Raw genomic sequence first — 18,487 nt, 5'->3', positions numbered from 1 at the left:
TGAATCAGTCGATGTATGCCACACGCTAAGCTCCCGATGCACATGCCACATGTGCATGTTTAAGAAACGCGATCGTTCCCTGTGGACATTCGGCTTCATCAGGCTCTGCTGCGATGCAGACGGCACCCATGTTAACATACGCCCATCAGTACACGCATGCAAACGGTGGCGGGGTGTCAACTTCCTCGCCTGGTATACAGGAGGTCGTGGGTTCGATCCCAACCCTGAGGCTTGTATACTTGGAAGCTTGCACGTTAACCCTGTGGTCATGTGGAGTTCTCGCCGGGTCCTCCAGTTTCTCCCTCCGCGTGTAGAATCAACGTCACGCATTGCGAGTATTTGGACACTGCTGTGCATTTCCACATGATTAGAAACTTTCGTTGATCTGTCAATTGTGTGGCCAAGTTGCTTCGGCGAAAGAGTTTCGTGGCTCAGTGGGCCTTACCTGCTCAAATTCGGCTTCATCAGGCTCTGCTGCGATGCAGACGGCACCCATGTTAACATACGCCCATCAGTACACGCATGCAAACGGTGGCGGGGTGTCAACTTCCTCGCCTGGTATACAGGAGGTCGTGGGTTCGATCCCAACCCTGAGGCTTGTATACTTGGAAGCTTGCACGTTAACCCTGTGGTCATGTGGAGTTCTCGCCGGGTCCTCCAGTTTCTCCCTCCGCGTGTAGAATCAACGTCACGCATTGCGAGTATTTGGACACTGCTGTGCATTTCCACATGATAAGAAACTTTCGTTGATCTGTCAATTGTTTGGCCAAGTTGCTTCGGCGAAAGAGTTTCGTGGCTCAGTGGGCCTTACCTGCTCAAATATTAAAAAAAGTTTTAATTTTTTTATTTAAAGCTTTTGTGACTGCAGGGATTAATATTCTTGGTTCTTTCGGTAAAGTCACCACATAGAAGGGAAACAATAAAATAATAAAAATATAAAACAATAAACTTCTCACGACGTTTCGACTGCAACACAAGAAGCAATCATCATCAGGTGTGAAAACCACAGCAAGAAAATTTGAAAAAAGTGGCGGTTATTTTTTTTTCAAATTTTCTTGCTGTGGTTTTCACACCTGATGATGATTGCTTGTGTTGCAGTCGAAACGTCGTGAGAATGTAATTGTTTTAGATTTTTATTATTTAATTGTTTCCTTTCTACGTGGTAGTGACTTTACCGAAAGAACCAAGAATAAAAAAAACGTTTTCAGTTGATAGAATATCAACTTAGGGAGCAGCCGCGAATCCCTGACCCGACCGTTCGTTCATTCGTCTGTCCCTCGTTTTCCCTGGGCAGTCTTCCCGTGTCCGGGCAGCGTCCTCCTCGTTGGCGAGGCTTCGCACCTCCTGGAGGCGAAGCAGCAGGCCGGCTCGTGGTGCCGCGACCCGCTGCAGGCCACCGACAAGGTGTACGTCATGCCGTGGACGCCGTTCCGCACCGACAGACTCGTGGAGTACGCCTCCCTCCAGGACATCCTGGCCAGGCGACCGCTCACCAACTACAAGCTGCCGCACCGCGTCGATGGCACGGGCTTCGTGGTGTACGACGGAGCTGTGTTCTTCAACAGGGTCGGTGCCCGGCGCCGGGGGGGGGGAAGGGTTTCCGCGTGAGCACCAGTGGGATGATGGACGGCAGATGGCGGTAGGGGTGGTAGGGGCGGTAGGGGCGGTCGGGGCGCCCCGGTGGAGAGATGTTAACTACCTCGTTTAGAATCCACACGCTTTTAGAGTAATTGGCCGCTATTACTTTGCCACGTGAGAAGCCGCTTGGTTGAGCTGTCATTTTGTGTGGCCAGCTCGCTTCTGCAAAAGAGCTGTATGGCTTGGTGGACCTTGCCTGGTACGACAGAGCCGTGATGATAATGATGATGACGATAGGGGCCATAGGGGCAGCGCGGTGGAGAGATGTTCACTACCTCGCCTGGTATACAAGAGGCCGTGGGTGAAACCACTTGGCAACGTCGCCCCTTCCCCCTACTGGCAGCGTATACCCGTCTGTGAAATGGCGCCTTCATTCGTGATGGCCCCTGCGGTTCTCAGATTGGCGCGAATACCAAATGTGTTGAATTATTAATCGTGTTCATTACCCGAAGTATAGGACGGCGGTGGGGAGAGAGCTTTTGCCAGAGGGCCGGATAGAACTTTGATTTCTCTTTCCAGGTGGGGGCACCCACACATACGCTGACACTAAACTTTTATCAGGCTAGGGACTGTTGCAATGACTGGTGGAGAGATATTTTTATTATTTTATTGTTTCCCTTCTACGTGACTTTACCGAAAGAACCAAGAATATGGTGGAGAGATGTTTACGACCTCGCCTGGTATACATAAGCTCGTGGGTTCAATCCCGACCCTGACGCCTGCTGCTGTATATTTGGAGTTTGCGTGTTCTCCTCGTGGATTTTTCCTCTGGATCTTCCGTTTTTTTCCCTCCACGTTGAGAATCGACGTCACGCGTTCAGAGTATTTGGCTGCTGTACATTTCCACTCCGTTGAGCCATCATTTAGTGGCCAGGTCGCTTCTGAAAAAGAGCTATCCCGGCTCAGTGGTCCTGACCTGTAAGATAAAAATAGTTAATAGTTTTATAGTTTGTAGACTGAGCTCAGAACTCCAGTAAACATTGCAGTTGCTGAATGCATTAACTGGGGAGCGAGAGCCCTCCAGTTGTGAGCTGTATATACAACAACAACCGCCTTTCGCCACTAAGTGGCGGTGACGTCACCACGACGCTTGTGCCAGGCCATGTGCACCTTGAGGCCACGTGAAGTGTCGAATGCCCGCTGGCAGGAGGTCACGGGGCAGACCCAGGTGCCATGGGTCGACTGACTGAGATGACCGAGATAACCGGCTGATGCACCACCTGTGCCCCCTACTGTGCCAACTTGCTGTGTTTTAGCCACCCGGCGCTCCGCTCGTTGTTGTGAGCGTCGCTCCTCAACCCTCTGTTGTTGTTGGAGGGTGACTGCCTACAACTGCCCAGTAGCATCCTTCACAAGCCTCCTCCACAGAGGCCGATCTTGACACCGCTGGTACCAGTCATTGGCAAGTCCACTCAGCTCCACATCCTCCTGTACCACGTCACTCCATCTCTTCTCTAGCCCGTGCCGCGCCCGTTTAGCCACCTCGATCCGGCCGAACAAAAGCGATTTGGGCATGCGGTGATTGGGCATGCGGGCTACATGGCCCAGCCAACGCAGCCTTGCCTGCCGGAGGAGCTCACCGATGGGACTTTGTCCAGATCTTTCGAGGAATTGTGAACTCCTCACACAATCCAGTCTGGTTAAACCCAGGATGGATTGTAGGCAGGCCAGCCTAAATGTTTCTAACTGGCGAAGGTGTTCCATTAGGGGTGTCCACGTTTCGCAAGCATAGAGAAGGGAGGGAATGACTGTGGCAGAGAAGACCTGAAGCTTCTTGCGGAGTGACAGACCAGGTAGCTTCCACACAGCTTTATGCAACGATGAAAAGATGATGCCGCTCGACTGATTCGGAGTGAGACCTCTGCTGTTAAACCGGAGCCTGTCATGAGCACACTGCCCAGGTATGGGAAACTCTCCACTCTCTCCACAACTGCCCCATCACCGATTGGGAGTTGTGGGGGTGGAGTGTCCGATGGTATAAAATACCCAGGCAGGTGCTTAGTTTTGGTGGGGCTGATGGTAAGGCCCCACCACTCCGTGGCACACTCAAGTTTCAGCAGCAGCACCTCCAATTTCTCCTCTGAGTGAGCTGCTATTACCAGGTCGTCCGCATACATAACGTGGTTGACCAATAGGGAGCCATCCCTTGACCGCACCCGGGCATCGATCAGCCTCCCATTCTACCTGTACCAGATGGAAATTCCTCGGGTACAGCTACTGAAGGCTTCACGAACTACGTGGTCGAAATAGATGTTAAATAATGTTGGAGCCAGAGGACATCCCTGTTGCACCCCAAGGTGTACAGGGAATGGCTCTGACTCCCGGCCACATAGTTTTACCCGGGCCCGCTCAGTATCATGAAGGTCCTTAATGATCATGAGCAGAGGCTCAGGGATTCCGAAAATACGAAGAACAACCCAGAGCCCAGGCCTATTGATGGTATCATAGGCCTTGACCAGGTCAATGGAGCAGAGATGTAGGTCTTGTTGGAATTCCCTACACTTCTGCTGTAGCACACGGGCAGAATATATGGCATCTGTTCAGGACCGCCCTTTCCTGAAACCGTATTGGAGCTCCGCCAGCCTCTCCTCAGTGTGCCTAGCAAGGCGATGTTGAATAATCCTTGAGATTCCCCTGTAGTTGTTACAGTCTGTGCGGTCCCCCTTCTTCCAATCCTGCAGAACCCATCCAGTGGTCCAGACTGTTGTTATGATGTCATGTAGGGCAGTCTGTGCACAAACGCCACAATCCCTCAGCATTTCGCTTGGGAGATCATTTCTGCCCGGTGCCTTTCCTGGTTTCAGGCTCTGGATCGCCTTCAGTACTTCCTCAATGGATGGCACCTCAGCCAGCCACTCACAGGGGGTGACTTCTTCCTCCAATATTTGAGGCACCGCAGCCTCAGCAGGGTCATCCCCACTTTGTCCCATGATGTTTTCCAGGCTGAGGGATTCCCCCTCCCCCAGGACCTCACAGAAATGCTAAGCAAATCTGCAAACCTGTTCCTGGGGGTCGGAGATCGGATCACCGTTCTTTCCCCTAATGATGGTAATAGGTGTGGCGCTGCAGGTTACTTTTTTGATGGAGTTAAATAGAGATTTGTGATCGCGGGCCATTGAGGCAGACTCCATCTCCACAGCAACCCGCGACCACCACCCATCCTTGCAGCGCCTCACGGCTCTCCGAACCTCCGAGCGAAGGCTGAGGTAAGCCTCCTCATTCTCCGACGTGGGATGCTGTAGCCGATGAGCGTGGGCCTGTCGCTTTTTCTCAACCATCCTGAACACCTCCTCTGTCAGCCAGGGTCTCTGGGGAAGTCTGGACCGCGTACCCAAAGCAGCCATACACACACACAAAGATAAAGATCCCCCATATAGCCTTAACAGACTGTAGGGGCAAGTGCTGTTAGCGAGCACCTATGAAGGTCGGAACGGTACACGAGGGGGTGGGTGGCCAGCACCACGCCCGACCGCCTTTGTCTCCCCAGTGGCAATGTTTTTGTCCACCGCACCAGGTACTCATTTGAGGCTGAGTCGACCTAGGGGAGGCCCAAGACCGGTTCAGATAATCGTCACTGACGGTGTTGGCCGTGAGCGGGAATCGAACCCGGGTCGCCGGGTTCGTAGCGCAGCGTAGCACTAACCGCTACACTACCGCTCCCACACACACGCACACACACATACATACACACATACACACACACTCAGACACTCGCACTCAAACACCTTTGTACCTTCACCTCCGCTCTCCCTCACACACTGTGAGGAGCGCCCCCACGCACTTCACTTGTGCTCATCAAAGACCAAGATCCCCTGTAAAGCCTTCAACAGACTGTTGGGGCAAGCGCTGTTAGCGAGCAGCACCTCTGATGGGCAGGCGCAGCGTACGAGGGGCTGGCGTGGCCAACACCACCACCACCACGCCCGGATCTTTCATGGTCACACCTTCACCCACTCATACATGCACACACACTCACACTCTCCTCTCACGCTCACCTTTTCTCTCCCCACCCCCTCTCCCTCACACACTCACTCACTCACCTCTCCCCACACACTCACTTACTCACCTGTCACACCCACACTCACCTCTCCACCACACACACACACTCACCCCCCCTCTCACTCTCACCTTCCCTCTCCCCACCCCCTCTCCCTCCCTCCCTCTCCCTCATGCACTCACTCACCTCTTCCCACACACTCACCCACCTCTCCCCACACACATCCACACTCACTCACCTCTCCCCACACACACACACGCACTCACTCACCTCTCACACCCACACTCACTCACCTCTCCACCACACACTCACTCACTCACCCCTCACACCCACACTCACCCACCTCTCCACCACACACGCCCACACTCACCTCTCACACCCACACTCACTCACCTCTCCACCACACACACACTCACTCACCTCTCCCCACACACACACACGCACTCACTCACCTCTCACACCCACACTCACTCACCTCTCCACCACACACTCACTCACTCACCCCTCACACCCACACTCACCCACCTCTCCACCACACACGCCCACACTCACCTCTCACACCCACACTCACTCACCTCTCCACCACACACACACTCACTCACCTCTCACACCCACACTCACTCACCTCTCCACCACACACTCACTCACTCACCCCTCACACCCACACTCACCCACCTCTCCACCACACACACTCACACTCACCTCACCACACACACACACTCACCTCTCACACCCACACTCACCCACCTCTCCACCACACACACACTCACTCACCTCTCACACCCACACTCACTCACCTCTCCACCACACACACACACTCACCTCTCACAACCACACACACTCACCCACCTCTCCACCACACACACACTCACCCACCTCTCCACCACACACACACTCACTCACCTCTCACACCCACACTCACTCACCTCTCCACCACACACTCACTCACTCACCTCTCACACCCACACTCACTCACCTCTCCACCACACACACACACTCACCTCTCACACCCACACTCACCCACCTCTCCACCACACACACTCACCTCTCACACCCACACTCACTCACTCACCTCTCCACCACACACACACCCACCTCTCGACCACACACACACTCACCTCTCACACCCACACTCACTCACCTCTCCACCACACACACATACTCACCTCTCACACTCACCCACCACTACACCACACACACACACTCACTCACCTCTCACACTCACACTCACCCACCTCACCACACACTCACTCACTCAACTCTCACACTCACTCACTCACCTCTCCACCACACACCACACTCACTCACTCACTCACCTCTTACACCCACACTCACCTCTCCACCACACACACACTCACCTCTCACACTCACACTCACCCAACTCACCACACACTCACTCACTCACTCACCTCTCACACTCACTCACTCACTCACCTCTCCACCACACACCACACTCACTCACTCACTCACCTCTTACACCCACACTCACCTCTCCACCACACACACACCACACTCACTCACCTCACCACACACTCACTCACCTCACCACACACTCACTCACTCACTTAACATCTCCCTGCCACCCACGCTGCGCGCCGTCGCAGGAGCGAACGCGCAGCGTCGTCAAGTTCGACCTGCGCACGCGCGTCAAGGGCGGCGAGGCGTTCATCCCCAACGCCAACTACCACGACACTTCGCCCTACCGCTGGGGCGGCAAGTCCGACATCGACCTGGCGGCCGACGAGCGCGGCCTCTGGGTCGTCTACGCCACGGAGCAGAACCACGGGCGCATGGTGGTGAGCCGCTTAAATCCGCGCGCGATGCGCGTCGAGGCCTCCTTCGAGACGGCCTACGTCAAGCGCTCGGCCTCCGACGCCTTCATGGCGTGCGGCGTCCTCCACGTCCTGCGCTCGACTTACGAGGACGACGGCGACGGAGGGGCGGACGCTGTGGGAGGAGGAGGAGGGGGAGGTGGGGGGACGAGCGACCGCATCGACTACGTGTACGACACCGACTCGCGGCGGGACGCTCGCGTCTCCGTCCCGTTCCCCAACCCGTTCCGGTTCATCACGTCGGTGCAGTACAACGCGCGCGACCGCGCCCTCTACGTGTGGAACAACCACCACGCGCTGCGCTACGCGCTGCGCTTCGGCACGCGGGACCCTGCTGCGGGTGAGCGGGAGGGTGTCGGTGGGGTTGGTTGTGGGTTGGGGGGAGCGGGGGGGTGGAAGAGTGGGGCGGTGGGGAGCGGTTGGATTGGAGTTTGAAAGTCCGCTTTGTCTTCTTTGGTTCTTTCGGTAAAGTCACGTAGAATGAGAATAAAATAATAAATTGATAAAATAAAATAACACAATAATATTCTCACGACGTTTCGGCCACAACACAAGCGGCCTTCATCAGGTGAAGGGACGAGACTGTCTGGTAGGACAGCGCTGGAGTGAAAAAAAGCCACGTTCCGATCACGACCTTTAAGCTGTGTCAGAAGAAACAAAGCGCCTTGACAAAGGAATTAGCATATAATTTAGCATTAAAATGGCCGAGTGATTAGCTTGTGACTGGTCACAGAAATGGCTATGTTGAAGTCAAGGTCTACACATCTGAGCTATTCACAGTAACTGGGTATACAATACAATGTATAATGAATACTATATAGTGAACCAATAAAAAACTAAAATATAAATTACCTTAATGTTATCAATAAACTCTATATTCTCCAATCAGCTAAGCTACCAACAATAAGTCGTTATATATCACAATGCTATATGGCGAAAAAATGGGTGGATTCTTACCCTCAACTTTAGTAACACGGATAGCTACGGGCCCCGTTCAGACGGACGAGTTCATCCAAGGTCGGAACAGAGGAGGGGGAGAGAGACAGCTACGAGGCGCTATTATACTCCATGTTGTAAACCATACCATTAACCGTGGTGTGAGAGGTATTAAGAGTCAATGCTGGTGAAAGAGCTGCGGTCTGAAGGTCATCGTAAAATACAATTAATTAAGAACGGAAAAGGTTTAAAACATCTTTCCAATGGTTATTAAGCCAGAATCCATCTTCTCGGTTGAAATTGTCTCTGTGCTTGTATATGTGAATGGCCTCATGAACGAATCTCTCATGGTAGCCGGTTGGTTTGCAAAGAACCTCCGTCTTGGAGAAGTCAATGTCATGTGAGCCCACTGAATTATAACAGTGTTCTGCCACGGCAGAGGAGTTCGTCCTACCGTGTTTCAAGTCTGCTTTATGTTCACGGATGCGGTCCGAGATATGTCGTTTGGTTTCTCCAATGTAGCTACTACCACAGAGGCACTTTAGTTTGTAAACGCCCGGGTCCTGTATGTCTGGAACAGCATCTTTTACAGATGGAACTAGATCACGGATTTTATGTATTGTGTTGAATCGGACCTGGATCTTGTGTTTATTCAGGATTTTGGAGATCTTTTTAGTGACCCCTGCAATGTAGGGTAAGGTGATGGTTTTGAGTGGCTCCACAAGAGAATCCTTCTTCATGACTGGAGTGATGGCTTTGCGGATTGTGTAGTCGGAGTAACCATTAGCCCTGAGAGCCTGGTGTACGTGCTTGAGTTCACTGGTAATGTGTTCCTGGTCGGAAATGCATTGGGCTCTATGGTATAGAGTCTTGATGAGGGAGTTCTTCTGGGATGGATGGTGGTGGGAATCCGGTTTCAAGTGAGCATCTGTATGGGTGGCTTTCCTGTAGACAGAGTGGCTCATTGAACCATCATATCTCCTTTTAATTAAGACATCCAAAAAGGGTAGTTTGCCATCTTTTTCGACCTCCATGGTAAATCTGATGGCTGGGTGTATGGAATTGATGTGGTCGCGGAATTGGTCTAGAGCAGGCTGGCCATGTGGCCAGATGACAAAGGTGTCATCTTCGTACCTCTTCCATAAGGTCGGGCGTAGAGTGGCAGTCTGGATGGCGTCAGTTTCAAAATTTTCCATGAATACGTTGGCTACAACCGGAGATAGGGGGGAGCCCATTGGGGTGCCCTCAGTTTGTTTGTAGAAAGTTCCATTCCAGGTGAAGTATGTGTTGGTTAAGCAATGTCTCACCAGGGGGGGTACATCAGTGTGCAGTCCTTGATGAACCAGGTCTTCAATGATAGCGATGGTGTCAGGTACCGGGACTTTGGTGAACAAGGACACCACATCAAAACTGACAAGCAGGTCGTCTGGAGACAGGGAAATGCCTTTGATTGTCGATACCAGGTGAGTAGAATTTAGTACCGCAGAGGTGGTTTTTCCAGTGAAAGGTCGCAGTATATCAGCAAGAAAACGTGCCAGTTTATAGGTGGGGGAGTTGATAGTAGAGACAATGGGACGAAGGGGTGTATCTTCTCTGTGTATCTTTGGAAGGCCATATAATCTTGGTGGTCTGGCAGCAGAGGGTTTCAACGAGAACTGTTTGGTCTCATCAATTAATGCTGTTGAATCAGAGATGATTTTGTTCGTTTTGGTAACCAGGCTGTTGGTGGGATCTCTTTTTATTTTTGTATAGCTGCCATCGTTGAGTAGTTCTTGAATTTTGTTGTTATATTCTATTTTGTCCATGATGACAGTGGCATTGCCCTTGTCGGCTGAGAGGACGACAATATCATCCCTCTTTTTAATTGAGATAATTCAAAACGTTCGTCTTTGCTGATGTTGCTGGGTGGCAACTTAGCGTTTTTGAGGGTTGCAGCGATTTCAGATCTTGCTACATCTGCAGCGATGGGACTCAAGCCCTTGAGTGCAACGTCGACATGGGCAATGATATCATTAACCGGTAAGTGTCTCGGTGTGACAGCAAAGTTTAGACCTTTAGCTAAAACGGATTTCAGACCATCAGAAATGGAACTGTTACTGCGATTAATTACGACTTTGTTGACGTCTATCTTTTCGGTGCGTGGGTGTACCCCCCCTTGTGAGACATTGCTTAACCAACACATACTTCACCTGGAATGAAACTTTCTACAAACAAAATGAGGGCACCCCAATGGGCCCCCCCCCCCCCTATCTCCGGTTGTAGCCAACGTATTCATGGAAAAAATTGAAACTGACGCCATCCAGACTGCCACTCTACGCCCGACCTTATGGAAGAGGTACGTGGATGACACCTTTGTCATCTGGCCACATGGCCAGCCTGCTCTAGACCAATTCCGCGACCACATCAATTCCATACACCCAGCCATCAGATTTACCATGGAGGTCGAAAAAGATGGCAAACTACCCTTTTTGGATGTCTTAATTAAAAGGAGACATGATGGTTCAATGAGCCACTCTGTCTACAGGAAAGCCACCCATACAGATGCTTTCTTGAAACCGGATTCCCACCACCATCCATCCCAGAAGAACTCCCTCATCAAGACTCCATACCATAGAGCCCAATGCATTTCCGACCAGGAACACATTACCAATGAACTCAAGCACGTACACCAGGCTCTCAGGGTGAATGGTTACTCCGACTACACAATCCGCAAAGCCATCACTCCATTCATGAAGAAGGATTCTCTTGTGGAGCCACTCAAAACCATCACCTTACCCTACATTGCAGGAGTCACTAAAAAGATCTCCAAAATCCTGAATAAACACAAGATCCAGGTCCGATTCAACACAATACATAAAATCCGTGATCTAGTTCCATCTGTAAAAGATGCTGTTCCAGACATACAGTACCCGGGCGTTTACAAACTAAAGTGCCTCTGTGGTAGTAGCTACATTGGAGAAACCAAACGACATATCTCGGACCGCATCCGTGAACATAAAGCAGACTTGAAACACGGTAGGACGAACTCCTCTGCCGTGGCAGATCACTGTTATAATTCAGTGGGCTCACATGACATTGACTTCTCCAAGACGGAGGTTCTTTGCAAACCAACCGGCTACCATGAGAGATTCGTTCATGAGGCCATTCACATATACAAGCACAGAGACAATTTCAACCGAGAAGATGGATTCTGGCTTAGTAACCATTGGAAAGATGTTTTAAACCATTTCCGTTCTTAATTAATTGTATTTTACGATGACCTTCAGACCGCAGCTCTTTCACCAGCATTGACTCTTAATACCTCTCACACCACGGTTAATGGTATGGTTTACAACATGGAGTATAATAGCGCCTCGCAGCTGTCTCTCTCCCCCTCCTCTGTTCCGACCTTGGATGGACTCGTCCGTCTGAACGGGGCCCGTAGCTATCCGTGTTGCTAAAGTTGAGGGTAAGAATCCACCCATTTTTTCGCCATATAGCATTGTGATATATAACGACTTATTGTTGGTAGCTTAGCTGATTGGAGAATATAGAGTTTATTGATAACATTAAGGTAATTTATATTTTAGTTTTTTATTGGTTCACTATGTAGTATTCATTATACATTGTATTGTATACCCAGTTACTGTGAATAGCTCAGATGTGTAGACCTTGACTTCAACATAGCCATTTCTGTGACCAGTCACTAGCTAATCACTCAGTTATTTCAATGCTAAATTCGCCTAGTTATTTCAATGCTAAATTCTCCTGTTTGATTTGTACTAGGTGCCTCGGTGAATGTGTATGCTCTGACTTTAAACATAGCTATTTCTGTGACCACTTACAAGCTAATCACTCAGCTATTTCAATGCTAAATTCTATGCCTCATCCTTTGTCAAGGGGTGCCTCTGCAGATGTGTATGCTTTAACTTAGCTATTTCAATGCTAAATTCTATGCTAATTCCTTTGTCAAGGGGTGCCTCTGCGGATGTGTATGCTTTAACTTTAACATAGCCATTTCTGTGACCAGTCACAAGCTAATCACTCGGCCATTTCAATGCTAAATTATATGCTAATTCCTTTGTCAAGGCGCTTTGTTTCTTCTGACACAGCTTAAAGGTCGTGATCTGAACGTGGCTTTTTTTCACTCCAGCGCTGTCCTACCAGACAGTCTCGTCCCTTCACCTGATGAAGGCGGCTTGTGTTGTGGCCGAAACGTCGTGAGAATATTATTGTGTTATTTTATTTTATCAATTTATTATTTTATTCTCATTCTACGTGACTTTACCGAAAAACCAAAGAAGATGAATCCTTGCAGTCATGAAAGCTTTAAATCGAAATGTCCTCTTTGTCTTGCAGTTCGATGGCATTATGACAATAATAATAACAGTGACGATAAAAATTAATTTGCTTGCTTCATGCCGCTGCTGGTGGAAGGGATTCTACTCGAGTGAGCTCTAGAGAGGGTACTTGGCCTACTCTTCCACGCTGGCCAGACTTCTTTGAGAGGCGGGAGTACGGGGACACGCTTTGGCCCACCATAGCGACCTACCCATCGAATACCAGGCGAGGCGGTTAACATCTCACCACGGAGAGAGAGAGAGACACGCAAACTCCAAATATACAGCAGCAGCAGGCGTCAGGTTCGGGATCGAACCCACGACATCCTGTATACCAGGCGAGGTAGTTAACATCTCACAACGGAGAGAGACACGCAAACTCCAAATATACAGCAGCAGGCATCAGGGTCAGGATCGAACCCACGACTTCCTGTACACCAGGCGAGGTAGTCAACATCTATGCCACTGCGGTGCCCAAGTTGAGGAGTTGGTTGTCAACAGACACTCGCCGTCGCATTCGACGACGACTCAAAACTGATTTTCCTGCTAAAGAAGAGCGTCTCGAGGCATTTGGCTCTCATCTCCCGCTTACAACCCTGAGCCAGCGTGGGAATTCCACCTTCCTATGGCGGGGCCAAGTTTGCTCACAGGACAATGTCATTACATTCAGAGCGAGTGATTAAATCCAGCCGCTCGTACCAAACTGACCTTTTAAAACCAGAGGTAGGACCCCATCCATGGCCCTACGGCTTTGCTTCACAGAGGCCCACAGCCGCATGAGGACTGCCACGGGTGATTGTTATCCATCGCCGGGAGGCACTCATCGACTAAACGGCGCAGGGGTCTCAAGTCGCTCTCCCATCACCGCCTCGTCTGTTTGACATTTTTATTGAACTCGCTCCGTCTGTTGTTGACGTGTACTCAACAGACGTCTGCAATAACCGCGCACATACTTGCGGTGAACTTGCAAACGGAAACATCACGCTCCGGTAGTATGTGATGCACTGTCTTTGAAACGTATTGGCCTACACCAGAGACAGCCGTCTTTATGGCCCAGTCCCATCAGTGTCTGGCCAGAGAATGCCGAAAGGTGACCAGGACAAGGACAACGGCACTATCGGAGCGTTGATAGCTCGGAGGTGAACAGCAACACCATCGGGAAATATTGTTTTGCCAGTATCAAAAGTATTGAAAGATAAGAATAGGTTTTAGCCATTTCTGCCAATAACACAGGAGGCTTTATTTAAAGCTTTCGTGACTGCAGGGATTCATATTCTTGGTTCTTTTGGTAAAGTCACCACGTAGAAGGGAAAGAATAAAATTATAAAAATATAAAAAACAATACAATTCTCACGACGTTTCGACTGCAACACCAAGCAATCGTCATCAGGTGTGAAAACCAGAGCAAGAAAATGTTCTTGCTGTGTTTTTTTCTTGCTGTGGTTTTCACACCTGATGATGATTGCTTTGTGTTGCAGTCGAAACGTCGTGAGAATTTTATTGTTTTATATTTTTATTATTTTATTGTTTCCCTTCTACATGGTGGTGACTTTACCAAAAGAACCAAGAATATGAATCCCTGCAGTCACGGAAGCTTTGAATCAAACCTCCTGTGTTATTGGCAGAAAGGGCTAAAACCTATTCTTATCTTTCAATACTTTTGATACTGGCAAAACAATATTTCCCGATGGTGTAGCTGCTCACCCCCGAGCTATCAAGGCTCCGATAGTGCCGTTGTCCTTGTCCTGGTCACCTTTCGGCATTCTCTGGTGAGACACTGATGGGACTGGGCCATTAAGACGGCTGTCTCTGGTGCAGGCCAATACGTTTCAAAGACAGTGCATCACATACTACCAGAGCGTTATGTTTCCGTTTGCAAGTTCACCACAAGTATGTGCGTGGTTATTGCGGACGTGATTGCTTGTGTGAGGTTTCGTCTGTTTTAGTGTTTGAGCATCTTAACACCTCCTGTTTTAGTGCCAGAAAGGGGTCAAGCCTATTCTTGTTTTTCACACGGTGATCGACTTTGTTCGACGGTAGCGATCGGGGCGGTACGTTGGAACTTTCTCTCGCGCCCCGCGTGGCCGACTGCGCTAATCGGAGGTGCGTGAGGAGGCCTCCTCCTTGGCTTTTGTCTCTGACGTTGCGCTCGCCAGCTGCCCCCCCCCCCCCCCCCCCACGGGTCGAGCATGAGGCCAGAAAACTTTGAAGCGGCTCAAGCTTTGAACTCTTTGGGACACCGGGGATGGCCTTCCTGAAACCGGGGAACGTTCGGCCAGTGCAGGACGTTTGGTAGCCCTGCGCCGCTGCGCTTGGGTTGTGAATGTTTGCACGTTGAACTTTTTCCGCGCCGTACGTAGCCGATCGTGCCAATAGGCGGTGTCGAATGGAGCGGCCGGCCGTCGCTGCTCTTGCCGCCGTCGACTGTGTAAATGTTAGCCGGTCGCGCCCGTGTCATCAATGCGGTCGTTTTGTTCTTTGCGTTTCCCACAATGCAGTGCACGAGATTTCGACGTCGGGGCCTTCCAGCGGAGGCGGCACCGCAAGTCCTCCGCGGAGCCGCGTGGCGACGGTGCCGCCCATCCCTGCGCAACTGCCGCAGGTGACGGTGGTGGTGATGGTGGTGGTAGCAGCAAGAGTGTTGGCAGTAGTGGTGGTGGTGGTGATAGTGGTGGGGAGCGGTGGTGCGACGATTAGCGCTACGCCGCGCTACGAACCCGGCGACCCCGAGTTCGATTCCCGCTCACGGCCAACACCGGTGACGATTATCTGAACCGGTCCTGGGACTCCTCTCCTAGGTCGACTCAGCCTCAAATAATTAGCTGGTGCGGTGCGTAAAAACATCACCGCAGGCGGTCGGGCATGGTGCTGGCCACCCATCCCCTTGCGTGCCGTGCCGGCCTTCATAGCTGCTCGCGAACAGCACTTGCCCCTACAGTCTGTTAAAGGCTATACGGGGGGGTGGGGGATCTTTATATTTGTTGGCAGTGGTAGTGGCGACTGTGGTGGTGGCGTTGTTGTTGCTGATGGTAGTGGTGGTGAGCGGTGGCGGTTGGCGCACCGCACCTCCGATTAGCACGGTTGGCTCTGCACGGTTGGCGAAAGAGGTTCAACACTTGCAACGCTGCGCTCCACTCTTTAACGCCACCGCAGGACACGACCGACGTGAAACCGGGAGACGCGGCGCCCGCTGACGGCGGCGAGGGCGGCACCCGCGAGCCCGCATTCTGTCCCCCCACGCTCGCCCACGCCGTCCAGTGGCCCCAGCTGCCGCCGGGCAAGACGGCGGAGAGGCCCTGTCCTGCAGGTGCCGTCGGTGAGTCCGCCCACCCTCCGCCTCCGCCCGTCTCCCTCTGTCTCCCTCTGTCTCCGAGTCTCTATCTGCGTCTCTATCTCTCACGTCTCCCTCTGTCTCCCCCTGTCTCCGAGTCTCTATCTGCGTCTCTGTCTCTCACGTCTCCCTCTGTCTCCCCCTGTCTCCAGGTCTCTAGCTGCGTCTCTGTCTCTCACGTCTCCCTCTGTCTCCCCCTGTGTCCGAGTCTCTATCTGCGTCTCTGTCTCTCACGTCTCCCTCTGTCTCCCCCTGTCTCCGGGTCTCTAGCTGCGTCTCTGTCTCTCACGTCTCCCTCTGTCTCCCCCTGTCTCCGAGTCTCTATCTGTGTCTCTATCTCTCACGTCTCCCTCTGTCTCCCCCTGTCTCCCCCTGTCTCCTGGTCTCTAGCTGCGTCTCTGTCTCTCACGTCTCCCTCTGTCTCCCCCTGTGTCCGAGTCTCTATCTGTGTCTCTATCTCTCACGTCTCCCTCTGTCTCCCTCTGTCTCCGGGTCTCTACCTGCGTCTCTATCTCTCACGTCTCCCTCTGTCTCCCCCTGTCTCCGAGTCTCTATCTGCGTCTCTGTCTCTCACGTCTCCCTCTATCTCCGTGTCTCTGTCTCCCAAATCTTCCTCTGTATCAGTGTCTCTATCTGCGTGTCTGTTTCTCTCACATCTCCCTATCTCCATCTTTCTTTCTATTTATCTGTGTGTGTGTGTGTGTGTCTGTGTGTGTATCTGTGTATGCTGATGATTTGGTAATAGCTGCTCAGTCAGAGGAGGAGTTGGAGACGCTGCTGCTGAGACTGGAGCGTGCCACTAAGAGGTGGGGCCTTACCATCAGCCCCACCAAAACTAAGCACCTGCCTGGGTATTTTGTACCATCGGAGACTCCACCCCCATAACTCCCAATCGGTGATGGGGCAGTTGTGGAGAGAGTGGAGAGTTTCCCATACCTGGGCAGTGTGCTTATGACTGGCTCCAGTTTAACAGCAGAGGTCTCACTCCTAATCAGTCGAGCGGCAATATCTTTTCTTCGGTTGCGTAACGCTGTGTGGAAGCTACCTGGTCTGTCGCTCCGCACTAAGCTTCAGGTCTTCTCGGCCATGGTCATTCCCTCCCTTCTCTACGCTTGCGAAACGTGGACCCCCCTAATGGAACATCTTCGCCGGTTAGAAACATTTAGGCTGGCCTGCCTACGATCCATCCTGGGTTTAACCAGACTGGATTGTGTGAGGAGCTCACAAATCCTTGAAAGATCTGGGCAGGGTCCCATCGGTGAGCTCCTCCGGCAGGCAAGGCTGCGATGGCTGGGTCATGTAGCCCGCATGCCCAGCTACCGCATGCCGAAACAGCTTTTGTTTGGCCGGATTGAGGGGGCTAAGCGGGCGCGGCACGGGCTAGAGAAGAGATGGAGTGATGTGGTACAGGAGGACGTGGAGCTGAGTGGACTTGCTGATGACTGGTACCAGCGGTGTCAAGATCGGCCTCTGTGGAGGAGGCTCGTGAAGGATGCTACTGGGCAGTTGGAGGCAGTCGCCCTCCAACAACAACGGAGGGCGGAGGAGCGACGCTCACAACAACGAGCGGAGCGCCGGGTGGCTAAAGCACAGCAGGTTGGCACAGTAGGGGGCACAGGTGGTGCATCAGCCAGTCATCTCAGTCAGTCGACCCGTGGCACCTGGGTCTGCCCAGTGACCTCCTGCCAGCGGGCGTTCAACACTTCACGTGGCCTCACGGTGCACATAGCCTGGCACAAGCGTCGTGGTGACGTCACCGCCACTTAGTGGCGAATGGCGGTTGTTGTTGTTGTTGTACTAGGGAGACAATGGTCTATGTAGGCTACAGAGGGATCTGTGTGTGTGTGTACTGGAGAGACAATGGTCTATGTAGGCTACAGATGGATCTGTGTGTGTGTGTACTAGGGAGACAATGGTCTATGTAGGCTACAGAGGGATCTGTGTGTGTGTGTACTAGGGAGACAATGGTCTATGTAGGCTACAGAGGGATCTGTGTGTGTGTACTTAGGGAGACAATGGTCTATGTAGGCTACAGAGGGATCTGTGTGTGTGTACTAGGGAGACAATGGTCTATGTAGGCTACAGAGGGATCTGTGTGTGTGTTCTAGGGAGACAATGGTGTATGTAGGCTACAGAGGGATCTGTGTGTGTGTGTGTGTACTGGGGAGACAATGGTCTATGTAGGTTACAGAGGGATCTGTGTGTGGGTGTGTGTACTAGGGAGACAATGGTCTATGTAGGCTACAGAGGGAGCTGTGTGTGTGTGTACTAGGGAAACAATGGTCTATGTAGGCTACAGAGGGATCTGTATGTGTGTGTACTAGGGAGACAATGGTCTATGTAGGCTACAGAGGGATCTGTGTGTGTGTACTAGGGAAACAATGGTCTATGTAGGCTACAGAGGGATCTTTGTGTGTGTGTACTGGGGAGACAA

At 51.6% G+C, this 18,487-nt stretch overlaps 1 protein-coding gene across 1 annotated transcript in view; it reads left to right on the top strand.

The window, feature by feature from the left end:
• Window positions 1–1,303: 1,303 nt before the first annotated feature.
• The window catches only part of LOC142916566 (adhesion G protein-coupled receptor L3-like), a 33,146-nt gene continuing 15,962 nt past the window's right edge, over window positions 1,304–18,487 (top strand). The window contains exons 1-4 of the mRNA XM_076061686.1: window positions 1,304–1,566; window positions 7,240–7,807; window positions 15,221–15,324; window positions 15,876–16,038. Coding sequence (XP_075917801.1) covers window positions 1,414–1,566; window positions 7,240–7,807; window positions 15,221–15,324; window positions 15,876–16,038 — 988 coding nt within the window. The 5' untranslated portion in view covers window positions 1,304–1,413. The remainder of the gene's footprint in view (window positions 1,567–7,239; window positions 7,808–15,220; window positions 15,325–15,875; window positions 16,039–18,487) is intronic.

This window comes from Petromyzon marinus, unplaced genomic scaffold (genome assembly GCF_048934315.1).
Source record: "Petromyzon marinus isolate PM22_M1 ecotype Great Lakes invasive population unplaced genomic scaffold, UKy_Petmar_22M1.pri1.0 PM_G_Scaffold_4, whole genome shotgun sequence".
NCBI classification, from domain to species: Eukaryota; Metazoa; Chordata; class Hyperoartia; order Petromyzontiformes; family Petromyzontidae; genus Petromyzon; species Petromyzon marinus.
Note: the sequence above shows the minus strand (reverse complement) of the source record. Positions and strands in the feature narration are given on the sequence as shown.